The 18107-nt window shown below is 55.9% G+C and overlaps 5 protein-coding genes across 5 annotated transcripts; 2 read left to right on the top strand and 3 right to left on the bottom strand.

The window, feature by feature from the left end:
• Positions 1-454: 454 nt before the first annotated feature.
• On the top strand, positions 455-1940 carry D7B24_005695 (uncharacterized protein; the record flags this gene model as incomplete). Its single annotated transcript, XM_028639844.1, has 3 exons — positions 455-882; positions 1057-1179; positions 1349-1940. 3 exons carry the CDS (start codon positions 455-457, stop codon positions 1938-1940), a joined length of 1143 nt encoding a protein of 380 aa, XP_028495771.1.
• A 328-nt stretch (positions 1941-2268) lies between these two features.
• Positions 2269-5431, bottom strand: D7B24_005694 (uncharacterized protein; the record flags this gene model as incomplete). Its single annotated transcript, XM_028639843.1, has 3 exons — positions 2269-2363; positions 3142-4198; positions 4274-5431. 3 exons carry the CDS (start codon positions 5429-5431, stop codon positions 2269-2271), a joined length of 2310 nt encoding a protein of 769 aa, XP_028495770.1.
• Positions 5432-8972: 3541 nt separating this feature from the next.
• Positions 8973-10048, top strand: D7B24_005693 (uncharacterized protein; the record flags this gene model as incomplete). Its single annotated transcript, XM_028639842.1, has 2 exons — positions 8973-9215; positions 9284-10048. The coding sequence occupies 2 exons, from the start codon at positions 8973-8975 to the stop codon at positions 10046-10048; spliced, it is 1008 nt and encodes a 335-aa protein (XP_028495769.1).
• Positions 10049-10214: 166 nt separating this feature from the next.
• On the bottom strand, positions 10215-12318 carry GUP1 (glycerol transporter; the record flags this gene model as incomplete). The annotated part of the gene is made up of 5 exons (XM_028639841.1): positions 10215-10321; positions 10396-11254; positions 11323-11895; positions 11945-12012; positions 12063-12318. 5 exons carry the CDS (start codon positions 12316-12318, stop codon positions 10215-10217), a joined length of 1863 nt encoding a protein of 620 aa, XP_028495768.1.
• A 521-nt stretch (positions 12319-12839) lies between these two features.
• VPS8 (Vacuolar protein sorting-associated protein 8) lies at positions 12840-17799 on the bottom strand (the record flags this gene model as incomplete). Its single annotated transcript, XM_028639840.1, has 2 exons — positions 12840-17399; positions 17449-17799. 2 exons carry the CDS (start codon positions 17797-17799, stop codon positions 12840-12842), a joined length of 4911 nt encoding a protein of 1636 aa, XP_028495767.1.
• Positions 17800-18107: the final 308 nt, after the last annotated feature.

Genomic DNA, 18107 nt, shown 5'->3' with positions numbered 1-18107 from the left:
GACTATGATGTGATATTTTGGCTTTCCTTTCATTTTTATGTTGAGGAGAGGATATGCCATGGGCGATGCCTGGCGCAGGCAGTTGGTCGGCGAGTCTGAAGTTCTCATGGCTTGCATTTGCATTGCATGGATTGATTGATCGAGGCCTGTTTTTGTGGTGACGTTAGCCAGCTACAGGGGGGGGGGCGGCGCCGTTCTCTCTTTCCCTACCCCAGACCCCGCCAACTTTTTCAACATTTCACTGCTATTCCGCGTATTTGAACGCCTTTCGGCCCAGGTCCTCCCTTCGATCATAGATGCGCACCTGACAAGAAAGCTTTTGCATTCGGCATTCACCTGGTCTTCACCTCTCTCTGACCAGGCGGCAAGGCTATCCAAAAATCATCAACTCCTCTCCGCCAAGCTACGACTTGCACAAACTCAGCCCTCTCACCAGTCCTTGCCTCGTCCCAGCATGGAGGACCCAACGAGCTTCGTCGACGAGATCGCAGCGTGGTTCGACATTGACCCCGATAGCCCCGTCCTGGCCGTCTTCTGGGGCGCCTTCGTCCTCCTCGCCTTCGCCTTCGTTGCGCTCGCCGCCTTTGTCATCACGCAATGGACCGAGTGGTACACTGGCCGCTTTGGCTCCGTGGCCGGGCCGTCGCCTGAGCGTGGCACCAGCGGCCTGAAGGCCTGGCTTTCGAGGGCCTTCTACTTCGGGCTGTACCTTGACGGGTGCGGCATCGCGCTGCTGCTGGTCGTGCTGTCGCCGGCGCTGGCCATTGTGGCCATGGGGCTGGCGCCGCTGATCGCGCTGGGGGTCGGAGTGTTTGGTATGGGGGGCGACGAGGACACCGGTACCAAGACGAAGCCGAACGTCGCTGAGGAGAAGAAGGGACAGTGAGCGTCCTGGTCCTCGTCTTCGGCGCCGTCTACGAATGATGAGCCCACATTGGCTACGTATGCTCGTGAGGGTTCGGCTGGGCCTCTGCACACACAACGACGCATGATGGATATCACAGCAATGACAAGTCACCTACAACGAAGCCTTCCTTTGAGACGCCACGCAATCAGTATGAACACTGAGCCCCCTTTCGCCCTCGAGAGCTTCACGAAACCTCGCGCTTGGTCGTTCTTGTTTTCTTGGCGTCTCTGCAATCCTCTTCGGACTTCGCCAGTCTCTCGGCAGATCTTGGTGTCCTTTCTGCAGGCGGGAGGCGAATGAGACGTGTGCGCATGTGACATCGCTGCGCAAGGCCAAGTTCTAAGACTGCGACTAGCGGCAAGACACCAGACAGAGGCATCCGTCATCGCAACCACACCCTCACCCCTCACTTACATCCCATCTCACTCACTCATCAGCAAGTGCCCAAATATACTTCATCGCCACATACGACACGGACACGCCCTTTCCAGACACGACGAAAAAAAAACACGACCCGTTCCCTATATTTCGACCGCTCATCAACACCATGTTCACCATTTCCGTCAACCCCCTCATAGAGTGGGCGTCCAACATACCTGAGGATAGCCCCTGGAACCTCGCCGTTATCATTCCCCTCATACTTCTGGGCCTCTACTACCTCTTCGGGAGTATCCACGCCATCATGGTCTTCTCCGACTGGTTCGGTCGACGATTCACATCCGTCACCGGCGCCGCGACCGACAGTCTGCTGACGCGCGCAATGTACCTCGGCCTCTGGCTCGACGGCTCCATCCTCATGATCGCCGCTGTCCTCGTCTCGCCGCTCGGGATCCTCGCCGTCATGGCCACGGCCCCGTTTGTCGCGTTGGCGGTGGCGGCAAAGAGACTTCTCCGGCGTCGGGTCGCGGCGCGGAGGGGGAACGGCAAGGGGCTCGTCGAGATGATGTTTCTGGACTTGGAATCGCCGGTGCAGATGGCAGCTGTGGCTTTCGTGGCCGGGGGGCTCATACTGGGTCACCTGTGGACGATATGACGGGTCGTGCATCTGCAGGATAAGCTAGACATCAGGTTGGCGGAGGGGCATTTTGACATCTTCTTGAGTTCCTTGCACTACAATACAATCCATCTTTGTTGAACCCGACGCTTCGACTGCTTGGACGCTACGATACCTGCCCTTGGCCAAGCCCGAGTTCTAGATGGGAAAAGACGGTTTTTGCTTTGGGTGTACGAGAATCATGGACCCTCAACATGCTCCGGGTTACTGAGGCCCCAAGAACAATGCTAGAAACCGAAACGATTCCACTCTCCTTCAGAAGGCAGCTGAGACAAGCGTACTCAGGCAAGATAGACTTCAAGCAGATCTAGAAGCTCTGTTCAATGCCACGCAGAGCCTTGAGCATCTCCACAGGCTGCAGATGATGGGCTGCAATGAGGCACCAGATGCGGTCGCCCTCAGCTCGCACATCGTCAGCTACGATCACGAATATTCCAAACGATCGGCAGCAGGGCTTTTAATCTGCCGGTACTCCACTTGTCAGACATTCTGCATCGAGGACCAAGGACGAAACTAGACTGTTATACAGGGACACTCGAACACAGCATCAGTGCAGTCATGTAGACGAGATCCAGTCTTGGATGTTCATAGTCAACACTATGGAATGGCATAGCAGACAGTGTTCATGTTATGTGTAATCATCATCGATGTATTCAAGATACGACATGAGCGAAGTCGTGAAAACCCCCACGCCTTTCTCCGTTTTCATTGTATCATACAACAGTACGGCCGTAGCCGCATGACAGATGTGAACTACGTATGAAACCCGAAGAAACGATACGAGATGAAACGCCAAACACCTAGCAAAAGAATAACGGATAGATTCTGCTCCGCAAGGCAGACAAACACATAGCATATCATAGAAATGATATGGGACAAAACAGGAAAAAGTGTGACGAATAGAGTCGGTGGGCGAGGTGACAACAGTCTGTCGGGAACGCTTCGTTACCCAACAGCTTTCTCAGCCGCGTATTAAAGATGGCGTGATGTATAGTTCGATTGCAAAGCAAAATCAAGGTCGCTCGCTTGGGTATGTTGTGTACTGATGGGTGTCATGTGCGGCTTGCGGTGGGCGCTTCACTGGCAGGCGTAGATCCACCCCCAATTGCCGTCAACGTCGGTGAGCGGACTTGATTTGGTACGTTTCCTCCGACTTATGGCCTTCAACGAACCCGCTTACCATCTAGGTACTTGGGGCTACGTGCATCGTAGTACGGGTTCTGCAGGGTCTGCTGCTTCCGGGCCTCATAAGCCATGCGCTCCTCTTCATCAAGCGAAAAGGCCTTTTTGAGCCAGCCGAAGGCACTGCGTTTCTTCTTAAGCTTTTGCGTAGTGCCAGATGCCTGAGAGTCGTATGTCATGGTTGTCACGTTGCTGAGCATGCTAGCTCCGCCCATTCGCGATGGAGCATTACGCTGATGGCCCGGGCGATAATCTGGCTGTTGTGATGAATACGTTGTTCGGGGCGAGGCGCCAGCTGTCAGGGGGCGCTGCTGGAGGGGCGAATGAGGGCTGGCTTGTACGGGACGATAAAACTGATGATGTTCGGACCGTGGCGATGCTACCACCGGAGGCAGCGCCGGGGGCGACAACTCATGAATTGTGCCATACCGCGGACGCTGCTGGTCGTCGGAGCCATAGGCGGAGTCTGGTGATTGATGGGACCGAGTTGCCTGGGGTGGTCGCTGGAATTCGGCGGGATGGGGACGTGGAATGTGGATAGACTCTGGCGGTGTCGTCTTCATGGAAACGCGCTGTCGAAGAGATGTCTTCTTCGAAAGGCTCTGATCTGGTTCCTTTGCCAATTGAGGCGGCTCTCGAACCATTGGCGATGGCAGCGGCTCAGGGGGCTGTGGAGTGTACGTGCGCGGCTGCAGAATGTAGAGCGGCGCGTCGTCCACCACTGGGCCGGCATCCAACTGAGCATCCGGGTCGGAATGGTGAGAATCAGTGTCAGATGATAGCGTCCCGACGGTATTGAGCGATAGTTTGGGGGTCAGACTCTTCGTTGGTTGATGAGGTGAAGTGCTGGGCTCATGTTTCGCAATCGGAATATTAAAGTATGTGGGTTGCGCATTGGACTGCGAGCTGCTCGGAGCTGAGCCGACAAGGCTGCTTGCGCGACGAGTAGACTGCCTCCCACTCCTGGATGATTGCATAGAGGACTGCGGAGACTTTGGGGACGCTTCGCTCGCTGGCGTTTCTGATAGCGGAATGGTGAAAGGGGGAATCGATGCCTGTCACCGGAATTGTCAGTAAAGGATTGAGTTGGTCGAAATGCAGAGATCGGTTTCGCATTTGGAGGAACATACCCAAGTCCTGCGGCTCACCTCCCCCGCCTTGCTGCTCATCTCAGCCACCATTTGGCTAAGGTCAACGACAAGAGCGTTGAGATCTTTACCCTGAGCCTGCAAGTCTGCAAAGGCATTGAACCAACCCTCCGTGTTCCCCTTCATGGCTTCGTAGATATCGGCAACATCAGGACGATCCTGTCGCCACGAGCCATCTTTCTGTTGCGAAAGATAGACGGCAAATTCTCGTGCAGACGAGAGGCCTTGCTGAATATCCTGATCGTACTGCTCGAGTTGCATGTTCGTGCGAGCGAGGATATGCTCAATCTTCTCGTTCCCTTCAACAATCTGAAGGCGGAAATTGCGATCCTCCAGAAGCTTCTCAAAGACCTCTAGGTTCTCCATAGGTAGTCGCAAGTAATCGATACGCTCTTTCAAATCGGTAGAAGCTTGCTGAAAGTCCTCCATGGTAACCTCTAGGAACTCGTCCACCTCATCGATGTGACCTTGAAGAATGTTGACAACTTGGGAGGCGCTATTGGCCATGCCGTTGAGCAACAGGTAGACGCCAAAAGAGATCTGGGACATGAGTTTCATGAGCTCATGTTGCCGCTGGCCGGGTCGGAACCGCCACTGAGCGCTCAAGAGTTCTTCATCCCGTTCCTGGCTTATGAGCTCCTCGCGGCGGGCTTTGGCGTCTCCGAACCGAATTTTGGGCTTCTCTGCTGGCTTTCCGTCCGTGACCTCGAGGAGAGACTCAGCAAAAGCGGCTTGCATCGAGTGAATGGGGTGGAGTGGAACATTCGAGTTGGCAGCAAGAGGTGGCTTCTTGCTGGTCCGTCGCATGTTCCTCTCCGGAATGTGTGGCACGCGGACAGTAGTAGGCGTCCGCTCGGCGTCTGTGTCGGGGTCATCAAACTCTCCACTAGCATCGGTGCGGCTGCCAAATATTTCGGAAGAAGCTTTTCGGTCGTCGTCCTCGGTGTCGCTCTGCCGTTCATCTATGGTTGGCACCTTGTCCCACGAAACAGGCAATTCGTCATGGTCACCATCGTCGGATTCATGGTCGCGAGGCGCGCCTGAAGAAGGCGGAAGCAATACTATGGGCAGGTTGAGACTGAGATCAAGGGCATCGTTGGCGCCGAAGGAGAGGCGATAGGGGTCGGCAGAAGTGGCCATGGCCGGTTCGGGGCGCGGCGATGGCTGGGGTATCTCGGGGTCCTTCGGAGGGTATTCGGAGGGTAGGAGCTGTCGCTGCTGGACCAAGTTTGGTTGGTGACACCCGGTCGACGGCCACCAGAATTTGTGCGACGGTGACTCTAGGCGTGTGCGCTCCCAGATCAGTGGTGTAGCCAGCCGCCGCTATTTTGTATCGGCGGTTGCGGCCGCTGCTGGATTGTATCGTCGATGAGGGCAAAGGGGACAGAGTTTTGTCGATAAGCCGCCTAGGGGGACCTTGTAGTACGGGCTTCAGAAGGCGTCGCACCTCATGACAGGCGAGCAGTCCAGTCGGGGCGATTCGACAACCGTCGGTGTGCGAGATCGATTGCGAGTTGGTGTTGAAAGAAGCAACAGCTTCGCAGCCTTGGCCGATCAGAGAGACAGCTGGAGGGCTATCGAAGCGAGTGTGGCGTCTGGAATGCAAGCGAGGGGCGAAGCAGAGAGGGCTGGTGCGTTGTGAGCTGCTGCTGCGGGCTCCCGCTGGCTGCGCCAAATGGACGAGGACGGCAAGAGAGGTGGTCGAGCGACGCTGGGCGGCGGATGGAGGGGGGGGGGGGGACAAAGACAACGAGACACCAGAGGATAGGGAGTTTGGTGAAGACGCAATGCAACAGTAAACGACTTTGTTTCCAGGTCCAGAGGCAGGGCAGACAAAGGGGGGATGAGGGGGTGCAAAAAAAAAAAAAAAGAGGTCAAACAGACGGACAGCTTCTGCGTCTTGGGCCACTCTTCTTCCCCTCCGTCTTGCAGTGCTCATTGCGTTCGTTGGTCTGCTTGGCCCTGCCTGGCCTGCCTAGAAGGACCGTGGGCATCACTGGGTTCCCGGGGTCCTGATCTGGGGCCCTGACTGGGTCAGGGGCGAAAGCAGCCTGGACAGAGGTATGGTCTCTCTCTTCTGGGGCCTGTGCCCCTGAGCGTGCAGATGCAGATGCAGATGCAGCAAAGATTGATGCAAAGTAACACAAGGGGCGATCCTATGTGGAATAGCTTGGGAGCCACCTCCTGCCCGCTCTTGTCCGCTTGGCCCGCCTGAACAGAAGTCAGTCGCGCTTGCATTCGCTATGGTGGCACCTGTACCACGGCCCAGGCATGAGCTACGGCCGAATGTGGGGATTCTAGTGGGCTGGACCTGACCATCGACCCCCCCTTTCCCTCCCCACCTCCACCTGCCTTACCATGTACCCATGCCATGGTGGTCGACAGATTGCACATGTACACACACGAAGGCTCCATGTGCTGCACAACTTGCGAGACGTGCATAATATGGGACGGCCACTCTTCTCTCGGGGGTACTTGGCCACTGAAGCAAGTACCACTGAAGCAACAGTCCACGCGCAGCCTGTACATGTAGGCTTGCCAATGTTTTGTTCGTCCAGCGACCAATCGAGGAGCATGGGCCGCAGCCGCAGATCCTCAACTCTAAGGAAGGAAGCTCGGAAAGGGGGGGGGGGTTCGATGATTTATGCACGATTGACCCCTCCGTGAGTCTCATCGCCATTCCAGTCGTCCTGCCAGAAACTTTCCTTCTTTTGGTGCGTGCCGCCGCTTGCCGGCAACGTGGGAAACACGCCCTTGACACAAGGAGCATGTTGATCGATCCCTTGGTGTTCCCTGAGACGCCAGGAGACCAGAGTTTACCTCGTGCAATGGCTGCTTCGGTGTGCTGATCTCGTGTTCACCTTTATGCGCCAGGTCACCGAACAGGCCCAGCCCCTCCAGCATCCTCTCCCTCCCTCCATGTTCCTGGCTGGCCTCCCGGCCGTACCTTGCACTTGCGAAACTTCTCTATTCCAGGTGTGTCCTCGAGGCACTCGAACGTCCCGAGTCTTTGTCGAATAGCACATATTGGCCTTCCAGACACAATGCTCTGCATCGTGCATTCCCCTCTTCATCGAGATGCTCAATTACGACCAGAGAGATTGCGGACTGTGGAGGACGGAAACCTTGGTCGAACTGGGTTCGACTTTGTCAAACCCTCATTGCGGCTTCATCTAATATTCCCGCCCCTAGTGACTGTAGGCGACACACCAGTCGCCACTGATCCTCGTCTGCTCGGCTTCAACCGAATCGCACCCACCAGCTTGATACGAGTCACACTTCCAGTCAGCACCATCGGACGGCGAACCGTCGACGCACTGAGCACCAGGTTCTTCGGCTCTAGCTCGCTTCTCCTAACTCTCAAACTGCCCGCTCAAATCGATGTCCCCACGCTGTGTCTGCCAACTGGCGGATTGATCGAACTTTGCGCATCGCGCGTTGCCTTGCTGACCCGGGTCACTGCGGCGAGCGGGAAGACACAGCTCACACGGCTGTTGAATACTTGACTGCTGGTTGCTGCAGCAAGCTGACCCAATGCTTTGGACCAAGAAACAGACCCTCGGGTTCCGAGTTGATCCCAAGGTGATGAACCCCGATGACTGCCCCCCCTCCCCGCCAGCAGGGTGAGTTCCACCATCACGCCGCCAAGGCCCTCGACGGCGCCAGTATCAGCACCAGTAATAGCACTACGACCAACGAACGCCAGCACCAACCTCCGAGCCGAATCCACCCACTCCCCGCCATAGGAAGAAAAGAACGAGACCGAAAGGAGATGAAATGACGACGAGACCAAGCTTGGCCATTGGCACATGATGCCGTTTCTGTGCCGTCCTCTGCAACCAGCCCCCAAATATTGGACTGATCCGTCTCGTCCAATGTCGGTTGACCCGTCGTCCAGGGGCTGTCCATCTGTTGTGGGCACATCAATTAAAGGAAACGGGACCCCACGAGTCGTCAATCGGGCTTCGGCCGGACGCGACAACAAACCTGAACAGTGATTCAGGGCCTCCTCACAGATGCTTCATTGGCTCTATTGACTGGATGGCTTGCAGCTCGCACCTGCAGCCGCCCATTCACCTTCACCGTTTCACTGCTCAACGACCCTCCATCGGGTTTGCGTTGCCGTGAATGCAGTGGGTAGCCTGTTGGAGGCTCGTCCCATGACGGCTCGAACGCATACTTTGGAGATCACTTGGGCGAACTCATCGAAAAAGGACTCCTCTGAGACAGCTGGACCAGGACCAAGACTACCAATACGACGTTGGTGCCACGGCACGTAGACAGAGCCCTGTACCTCCACCATAACCAGCGTACATGGTGGCCTGTATGCCTTCAACGCCAGCACCAGTGGGGCCCAATGCCCAGCCATTACACCATTGCCAACGCCAATGCCAATGCTAATGCCAATTTGCAACCTCATCCAGTCATACATGTACATCAAGTCAGAACGGGTCCCGCCGCCAGGTGTTGTCAGGCAACCGTCTTCTGGAGTTGGAGCGGGAGTATAGTCAGGTAGTGCTCGACGACTCGAGCATAACTCGGCCGAAAGTGCCCAATTAAGCTCTTAGATCCGGCCGAGCAATTGGATGGCAGGCTAGGATCAGCAAGATAACGAGCGAATGCTGTACAAGGGCCGCCAAGAGATCGCTGAAGGCCCACCGCTGTCATTTCAATTCAGCCCATGCAGTACCCTGAGAAGTTATTGGGCGCCAGCGTGCAAACCTCCAAAACTTGCATCGCGACGACGTCGCAGCAACGCGTCGGCACCTCCATCTTCTCATTTCACCTCGCCGCCGCAATCATGTCGCGCAAATCATGGGCCGATGGCTTTCGCTTCGACAGGGACCTCTGGGATCCCTCCAACCGCTTCGAGACTTCATGGCTCCTGTCGCCGTGGGTACTTTTTGCCTGCCGCGCCCTAATTGTAAGACCTCCTTGTTGCAGAACACGCGATCCCCAACGTTGAGATTGGTCTAACCGCCGTGATTTCAGAGCATCTTCATCTTCACCACCCGATTTTATCTGATTGCCCGTCACTGCCTATCTGGCCCCCGTGGGTGCGACGCCGCCGTCGACGAGTTCTCCTTCTTCACGATCCTTACATTTTGGGGCCTGGGCTTCTACTTTGCCTTTGCTGCCATCCACACGCTCACCTACGCGCTACGCGCACGCCCTCTGCTCGACTCCTTCCCCCGGCCCCTGCAAGCGCTGCATTCCCTCTTCTACACCACCATCACTGTCTACCCGTGGCTCGTCACCATCGTTTACTGGGGCGTCCTCTACTCCGGCCCCTGGTACGAGCAGCCCTACCAGGCCTACTCGAACATTTCGCAGCACGCCCTCAACTCGGCCTTTGCTCTTTTCGAAATCATCATCCCCCGCACGGCCTACGACCAGATGCGCCTCGTCCACATGCTCTGGCTCATTGTCATCCTCGCCTTCTATCTTGCCCTCGCCTACATGACCGAGGCCACCCGCGGCTTCTACCCGTACAGCTTCCTCGACCCGGACGCCAACGGTTCCGGCGTCGTGGCTGGCTACATCCTCGGCATCGCCGCCGCCTCGCTCATCATCTTCTGGGCCGTCAAGGGCCTCGTCTGGGTGCGCCAGTGGCTGACGGAGCGCCGCCTCGGCATGGATGGCAAGTTTGCGCGCCAGCCCGCGTACGACGAGACGGAGATGGGTACCATTGGTCATACCGCCAAGCCAAATCATGACCGCGAGGCCGAGCTTGACGGGCCGGTCGATCGATTTTGAGGGTTCGGAGAAGATGGGAAGAGCGAGAGGAGAACGACGTCATTATAATGCCTAATGTCGGCGAAACACGCTGATTTGAGAACGGGAGGGTGGTTTCAAAGACACACGTTGTACTTGCAATAATTTTGGTCGTGCAATATACAAACGAGTACACGCCCCAGATCGCCTAGCACTTGAGTGAAATGCCCTTCCGGAGTTCCGACTCGCGAATCTCAAACATGACCTGAATACCCACGAACAGCGCCCCGCATGCCGTGACGAGGAAGAGAAGCCCTGGTAAGCGTCAGCTCGAAGGGAACGAACAGATAGGAGGAGGAGGAGGAGAGCAGGAGACGGAGAAAACGCACCGGACCAGTCATGCAGGATCTGATACAGAATCGCCTGCAGCCCATCCAGCCCGACGGCGAAACCGACGAGGTTGGCCATGATCATCATGATCACGTTGGCCACGGCACCGGCGCCGCTGAGCATGCGGTACTGCTTGGCCGTGTACTTTTTGGCCGGGAACAGGAAGCCGGCGATGACCTCGGGCATCATGAACAGCACGATGAGCCAGCCCCAGATGAGCAGGCGTAGACGAATGTCGTGCCACAGCGCAACAAAGGTGAAGACGAGGAGAAAGGTCGCGACGGAGCGGACGGAGCGGCGCCAGCCGCCGGCAAAGTCGGCGCCGCCGAGGGGCACGTAGATGTAGCGGATGAGCCAGCGGTTGTAGGAGCGGTGCCATGCTTTCCAGAAAGACTTTGTGGAGAAGTTATTGGAGACGCAGCGGATCATGTTCTCGGGAGGGTCGACGCCGTCGAGCAGGGCCCAGAGACGGAAGAGGCGCCAGGGGAGGAGGAGTTTAAGCCAGATGAGGTGAAGGTTGAAGAAGGAAAGGAGGGACAGTTGAGCAGCCGTGTAGTCGGCCCAGACAGGGGCGGCGTGGGAGATGGCGCCAACATAGTCGTAGTGGAGGATGACTTCCATGGCTAGAAGGGTGAAAACGAAGCGGACCGCATAGCGGGCTGTCCGGGGCCCTTCGATACTGGCAGAACGGTGCTTGAGCTGTGATATGAAGTCATTGAAGGTCATGATGGGTCCCACGAGGTAGAGGGGCGCATAGATGGTGTATGCAACGTAGTTCCGCCAGGTGAAGTCCTGGGGTTCGGCCGGGATGGCGATGCGGTCACGTTCGGAGAGATTGGAGGGGTCGAGTTGCTTCTTCTTGGGAATATCAGCATCACGGATAATGCGGAACAGAGGAGTCTGTGAGGCGGTTCATCGAAGCTTACCTCGAGCGGGCTTCCACTGCGGGAGTCAAGGCTCCAGTAATAGTCGAGATTGAAGCTGATGAGGCGCAGGATGGTGAGGTTGAAGAGCACCTCCCAACGAGGGTTTAGGCCGCCATAGCTGTCCAAAGTCGCGCCCCATTGTACGAGAAAGGGCTGTGCCGCATGGGCATCGGCGGAGACAGGAGACAGCCATTGGGCTATCCGCTTGAAGTGATACCCCTGGAAAGTCTCGTTGGCAAAGAGCGTGATGATGTTGAAGGCCCACGTCGCCGTGGGCACATGTTTCCTCGGCAGAGCCGTAGCTATCTTGTAATTGACATACAAAATGGCCAGCACTTTGAGCGCAGAGACGCCATGAAGAACGGCGAGGAAGACTAGGGCGAAGATAAAGTCGAAGCTCGCACGCTGCTTCAGTCGCGCAGCTCCCTGGTCGGCCGTTGACCTTCGGTGCAGTTCGTTTGATACGGGGAAAACCGAGTTCCAGGCTTTTCTAAGCAGCGGATGCACGACCAGAAGAGCGCTCATGGCAGGGAGGTTGGATCGGAAGAAGCTATATTGCTGGTCGGACACATCCTAAGGTTGTCAGCTGGTGGTCTCGTTGGGGAAGGCAATCATTACGGACAATCTTGCGCCCTGGAATCCAGCCATCAGAAAGCAACCTTTCATATTTGTGGTATCGAGGGTCGGTAGCTGCGTGCGCGGGTCAGCACACATCATCAACGCAGGAGTGGCCATCTTACGGCGCGAGACGTCGTATGCGATCCAGAACATCCACGGCACCACGACGGACAGCACGAGGTAGTAGAGGAGAAACTCTGGGGATCTCCATTTTGACGGCTGAGAGCGACTGTGGGCCTTGATTGGAGGTTCTCTGCCCAACGCGGGGTCGGCACGCGCTTCGACGACAGTCTTGTACGGGACGGAGGAGGGGCTCGTGAAGCGAGTGTCGAGGGTGTCGAGGTCGTAGATGGACCGGAGGTAGGAGAAGATCGCCATGGGAGGCGACCTTGTGTTGGGTTCGGAATTCTATATGAACTGATGCTTCTTCACCGCATCTTCGTGCAAAGCGGGCGCGCGGTCATGAAGGTCACTCGCACGATGTCGTCAAGATGTGGCCGAGATAATGTCGCGTGTTCGTGTTCAATTCGGGTCCAGGTCCAAGGGTCTTCCTGCTGCCCCCCCCAAAAAGGCACCTACGTTCCTGGCGAGCTTAGACTGGCGGGGCGGGCGAACTGGTTTCAGGGGCCGATGCAAGGCTGTCAGGGAGGCCAGGCCTAGGATCCAGCCAGGCCAATGAGCGCTGTTTCGATGACAGTCCCCAGCATATGATCAGCGCCAAACCACAGCCTCATAAGCCTCGGCATCTCCGATACGTCAGATGGATGTCCTGTGGCGCGTGAGACAGGACACGCAAAGACGATGAAACTCAAATCATGAGTGAATTGGTGTGGTCAGTCATGAAATCGTGGTATTTCGTACATAGTATAGAGGTAATCGCTGCCAAGCTAAGCCCGTCCCTACCCATCAACCGGGCATCTGTACTCTCTAGAATGGCTCGCCTCAAGGCTCGTCCTATCCTTCTTGCCGCTCTCTTCCTCTTGAGACTGCAAAGCATCCAGGCATGCTTGGTGATAAATGTGCCTACACGCCAAAACAACCAATGGCCCCAGAGGCTGTTCGCGCATGCTGTTTACAGCGAGGTCCGCAGCGTCGTCGCCGTCATGAGAACCATCCTCTGATTTGTTGCCTGCGGCATCCTGGGCCAGCTCTGCGCCATTGCCTGGACCGATCTTGCCCTTACCCCGCGCTTCATGTGGAGGCAGTCCAGAATGCTCTGCCGCGCCTTTGCCTTTAGTCCTGTCCGTGATGCTTGCGAGCAGAGCCTTTCTCTCGGCCTGTTTCTGCTCTTCAGCAGCCTGCTTATCCTCCCAAGCTTCAAATACGTTACCTGATACACCTGGTCCCCAGACGCGCCGGCCGCACGCCTCGCATGTGGAGCCCTTCGGTCGCCAGCCTCGCTGTCTCAACTGTACCGACTGCTTGACATTGACGAACAGGCTTCGCTCGAGAAGTCGGTTCGATAATCGAAGAATCGACTCCTCGTATGCATAAGCTGAGAAAATCGAGGCCAGAACCGCCCTCAGATCCGCTAGATTTGGTGACGAGGCCGCGGCGTGAGCAAGAAACTCTCGCAATATCCGTAAGAATGACATGTTGTTGCCGGCGGTGGTGAGGACCCGTCCGTTGGCCTGGGCATTGGAAGCGCTGGACGTCGTCGTCAGGAGAGCGGTGAATGTGTGTTGGACCAGAGACCGCAGAAGCCCCAGCAGTTTGTCTGTATCGAGACGCTCCCAGCTTTCAAGATCGCGGTCCCCATCATCTTGCGCTTTTCCGACTGCATCGATGGTCGCCGACAGCTGTCGAGTAGTATGGACAGCCGCGTCTATGAGGCTGAGCCAGAGCGACTCGGAAGATGAAAGCGTCTCGTTGGCAGCTTGCCGCTGCCCCCGCTGGGAGACGGATGTGGTCTTCGCAGTTGACTTTGTTTGTCCCTGACATAGCCAAATACCAACATGAACATACTTCTGGAGGGCCCCGAGAGCTTCTTCTGCAGAATCTTGTAGACCGAGACGGTGTTCGCTGTCCTCCACGCCCGTCAAGATACCTTGTAGAGCGGATTCGAGCGTCCCAAGATGTTTGACGAGTCTGTCCATAGCGTCCTTGACCTGGCCTTCGCGAGCCATGAGCGTCACAGCAGCATCTATTACGCCCGTGTCCTCCATGGTTGGTAGCAGGATGCTCAGTCTCAGGTTTGCAGATTGAATAACACTGATGTAGTCGGATACATGATCAGGGTCGAACTGACACATGAGTTGGACGTATCGCTCGAGGAGATCGCGCTCTGGATTAGCCACTAGTACTTCCTGCCTGTCGTGACCGCCTGGCTCGAATAGCGTCTGGAGATACTCAAATTGCAAGTCCGGCACATTTTGTACAGAGTTCAAGATGTGTTGGTGAAGATCAGAAGACTGGCTGGCGAGTGACCTTGCAGAGTCTCGGGGGTCAAGCTCGATGAGGTCTCGAGCATGCTCACGGATCACATCTTCGACGTCTTGCAACTGTTTAGTGCTCAGGCCGCTATGCGGCCGGAAACACTCGCTGATGCAGTCAAAGACTGCATGTCGTTCATCATGGTCTTCAAAATGAGTCTGAACCAGCATGCCATATTCCCTATCCGCCTTGTACTGTTGTTTCAAGATACGATAGAAACCGGCTTTCTTGAAGATCGGCAACAGATTATTGGTGTCTGGAGGGTGATAGACTGACAATAGGTACTCGGCGCTGAGCTGAGCATCTTCGGCGAGATCCTCTCCAGGGTAGTTGCAGAGACCTGTGAGGATTCTCCTCAGGGTGGATCCAGGGAAAAGCAGGTATTGGGGAAACTTGGGCAAGTTCCGGGCGATGAACATGTCAAGGTAGATGGTGTCTTCGGGGGCAAAGTCGCCAGGGTTCATAATCTCGAGAAGGATGGACACGATGTATTGCCGATCCACAGTCATCCCAAAGATCTGCTCTTCAGGCATATCCCCGTCAACGGTTCCGGTGTGTTTCTCCGGTGAGTTGTTCAAATATGAGTCCTCAAACGCTTCGTTGAGGGCACTCAAGAAACTCGGCGCATCGAATTTGAGGATGAGTCGAAGGTAGGGGAAAGAGGGCTCACTGGCTTGGGACGGTCTTGTAAGAAATCGGCGTTTGCTCCCTCTAGGCCATATAACGCTGTTGCCCGAAAACAGGAACCAGTAGAGCTCAGCTTTCGCCTTTGGTCCTGCTGTATCGTCCAAGTACTCCCCCGTCGGATATACCCTCCCGGTTAGGGTGTATGAGAGGTAGGGGAACATCTTTACAGCGTCGGCGCTGTATTGGTCGTCCAAGTCATCAGAGGATGGATATTCGCCATTGCCCATGAGGGGCACCAACAGACTCAGAAGGTCGACGAGAGGTGTGATATGGTCGCCGAGAGCTTGATTCCACACGTAGATTAGAGCGTCGTAGAGCCTGTGCTGTTTGCAGAGAAGAGTGACTTGGTCGAGATCCAGTGTGGTAGTTTCCATGTGGACGATCATCTCCTCGAGACGACTTTCCCATCCTTTGGTTACGAAATAGGTCACCATCGACTTGATGACGCCGGGGGGGGCAATAGTGATAGTCCTTTCGAGGATATGTGGCTCAAGTGTTTCGAGAAAAATACCTTCTACACCGGCGTCTTCGTACCACTCGTACATCTCGTCAAAGAGAAAGTCAAGATCACCTACGCTTTGGCAAGCCACGAAGCAAATTTCGGCCAACTCCTGCAGGTGAGTTTCATCTACCACCATAGGATCTTTCTGTCGCTGGCTAAAGGCGTACTTCAGCGATGCGCTCATGATCTCCATCAACTTGTCATGCACCATCGAATGTCGAAGAGCTGTGTCTTCTGGGAGGCCGACTGTCAGCTTCTCAGCGTCGCCCGTGTAATACGAGGTTGCAAGGCGTATGGCAGCAATGTAGTCGCCGTTCTCCATGAGAGCAATCAGTCGGTCCGCCCAATTCGATAAAGACCCGATGGAAACGTCATTGAACCCAAGCAGGAAGAGACGTCCTTTGTATGCTTTGAAGCTCATGTAAAACGCATCTGCGACCACGCCATGCATCGAGGTGTCTCCTTCGTCATGCTGCTCTACCAGGGAGTGAAGCTGCTTGGAGAAAAGGTCGACGTGGTAGATGTACTTATGAATGAGATCGAAGCCGTCAGTCATACGCATGCTTCGATCCTCCAGTACGATGAGTTGTTGAGTGATGGTGAGGACGGTGAGAACGGAGCGACTGAGCCACTGAACAGCAACAATTGCCTCTTCGCACTTCCACCGGTTCCGCGACTTGAACATGAGAGTTGGTGGTTTGTCCTTGTTGTCCGAGGGAATCTCATCGACGTCGAGAATGGTCAGGACATTGGACCAGCAGTACACGAGCTTGACTTTCGAGATGTCGCTTCCTGTTGTATGATCTGGAACCTTAAGCTTGACAGCTGGAAACCATGCAAGGCAGCCGGTCATGGCACTGTGTTGAGCAACATCTTTTGGTCGAGCCGATTTGTGTTGTGTCTGCGCGAGAGGTGTTGTAGAGACAATGACGAGCAAGTAAGGCGTCAGCATGGCCGTCAGGCCCACGCTATCCGTAGCTCTCTCCGTGTTCCCCAGTGGACAGGAGGCAAACGCTAAAACGGTGCTGGGCCTCATCGCCTTTCCAACTGGCGCAGGCGCGTCCGGATATCGACCCAGAATCCTGGTTGTCTTTACGGTCCTTCCCAGAGCACCTGTACCCCTTGTCGCAAGATGCGAAAAGGCCATGCCCTTGTCATCCGCAGAAACCAGAGCGGTGTGCCTGGTGCCTAGAAACCCGAGGTGCGTGACGGCCACGTTGGGAACATGGCCGTCTTCTGTCCGATTTTGCATCTGGGACGGCTCGAGATGGGGAATCTGTAGAAAAGGCCTCGACGCCCTGCTGGTGTCCCATGTGAAGATGCTGCCATTGGCATGGCCTCCTGCAATCGTCGAGTGGTCCGCCGAAATTGCAATGGAGGTGATGGCACCAGATTCGACGGCCTTTGTCCCAGGCCCCAGAATGGTCTTGAGGTTCTGGTTGTAGTCAAACATTAATATTATCCCTTTGCTCGTGCCGAGTACAATCGAGGCCGACACGGCGATGCAGGTTGGTACGCCAAAGTTTCGCTTCCCGGCTTCCGAAAACGCCTGACTGTTCATCTTCTTCAACTTTGTCCACCGGACGACCTCCCAAGGTGGTGTCTGGACCTCGGTGTCGTCTTTGCTAAATATGATCTGAGAGCTCAGGGAGACGTTGCGGCTGTGTGTTGACAGGAACGCCGGTGAGGAAGGTCGCGGGCTCCCGGTGAAGCTAGAGGATAATCGCGATTGGAATCGTCGGTCAAAGGGCCTAAACGAAGGTGTCGGGCTACTAAGGCCAGGCCGTGAAGCAACAGAAGGAAGAACACTGCTTCCGGGGGAAGACACCCCTGAGCCCTGCAGCTCGTCAGCTCATACCCTCCCGCGCAAGATGGTCCAAACATACCGCAATGGATGGGGTGTCATCCGGCACTGAGAGAAGGGAATCTATAGGACTGCCTACCCGCCGTGGCAGGGCGTCCACGGACCCATCCTCCGATACATCATCTACTTGACCACGTAGTATCTGTCGGTATCGATTGGCCGCGATCCCAGTTTCCACGGGATTTGGTGGCTCTAACGCGTGGTTGAGCTGCGTCTCTTGCTCTTCAGCAAGATGAAGGACAGCATCGTGGTTGGCGGCGCCAGTCGAATCCTCTTCGATAATCGACTGCGAAGTATCCGAGGAGGAGCTATCATCGTTTTCGGCCATTGTCCGACCATGTCCCTCGTCACTCTCCGTTGGGGATGGGCTCATCGATAGCAGAGCATTACGCGCGTATCATATCCTCCGAGAGTGTCGAAAGAGCTCAGTGGAGCTCTGAGGTGCCGGGTCACCCGTTCGATGTCGGATGTCTGGGTATTAGCAATCGATTTCTGAGCTTTAAATAGGGAATATAAGCTGTAGTATCGCCCAATCGTTCTCTTGGTCAGACAACAGCCGCGTCGCAAGAGGAGGTGGTCGAGTGGAGGAAGCTTAAATCAGCCTGGAGTGCGCCGCGAGCCAAGTATCACGTCGCCTGGGAAGCTCCAACTGCCTAGAGGCACAGTTGCTTTTGGGGGGGG

This window comes from Verticillium nonalfalfae (genome assembly GCF_003724135.2).
Source record: "Verticillium nonalfalfae strain VnAa140/NRRL 66861 chromosome Unknown scaffold_37, whole genome shotgun sequence".
In the NCBI taxonomy this organism is placed as follows: domain Eukaryota; kingdom Fungi; phylum Ascomycota; class Sordariomycetes; order Glomerellales; family Plectosphaerellaceae; genus Verticillium; species Verticillium nonalfalfae.
This window is presented reverse-complemented; position numbering and strand designations above follow the sequence as displayed.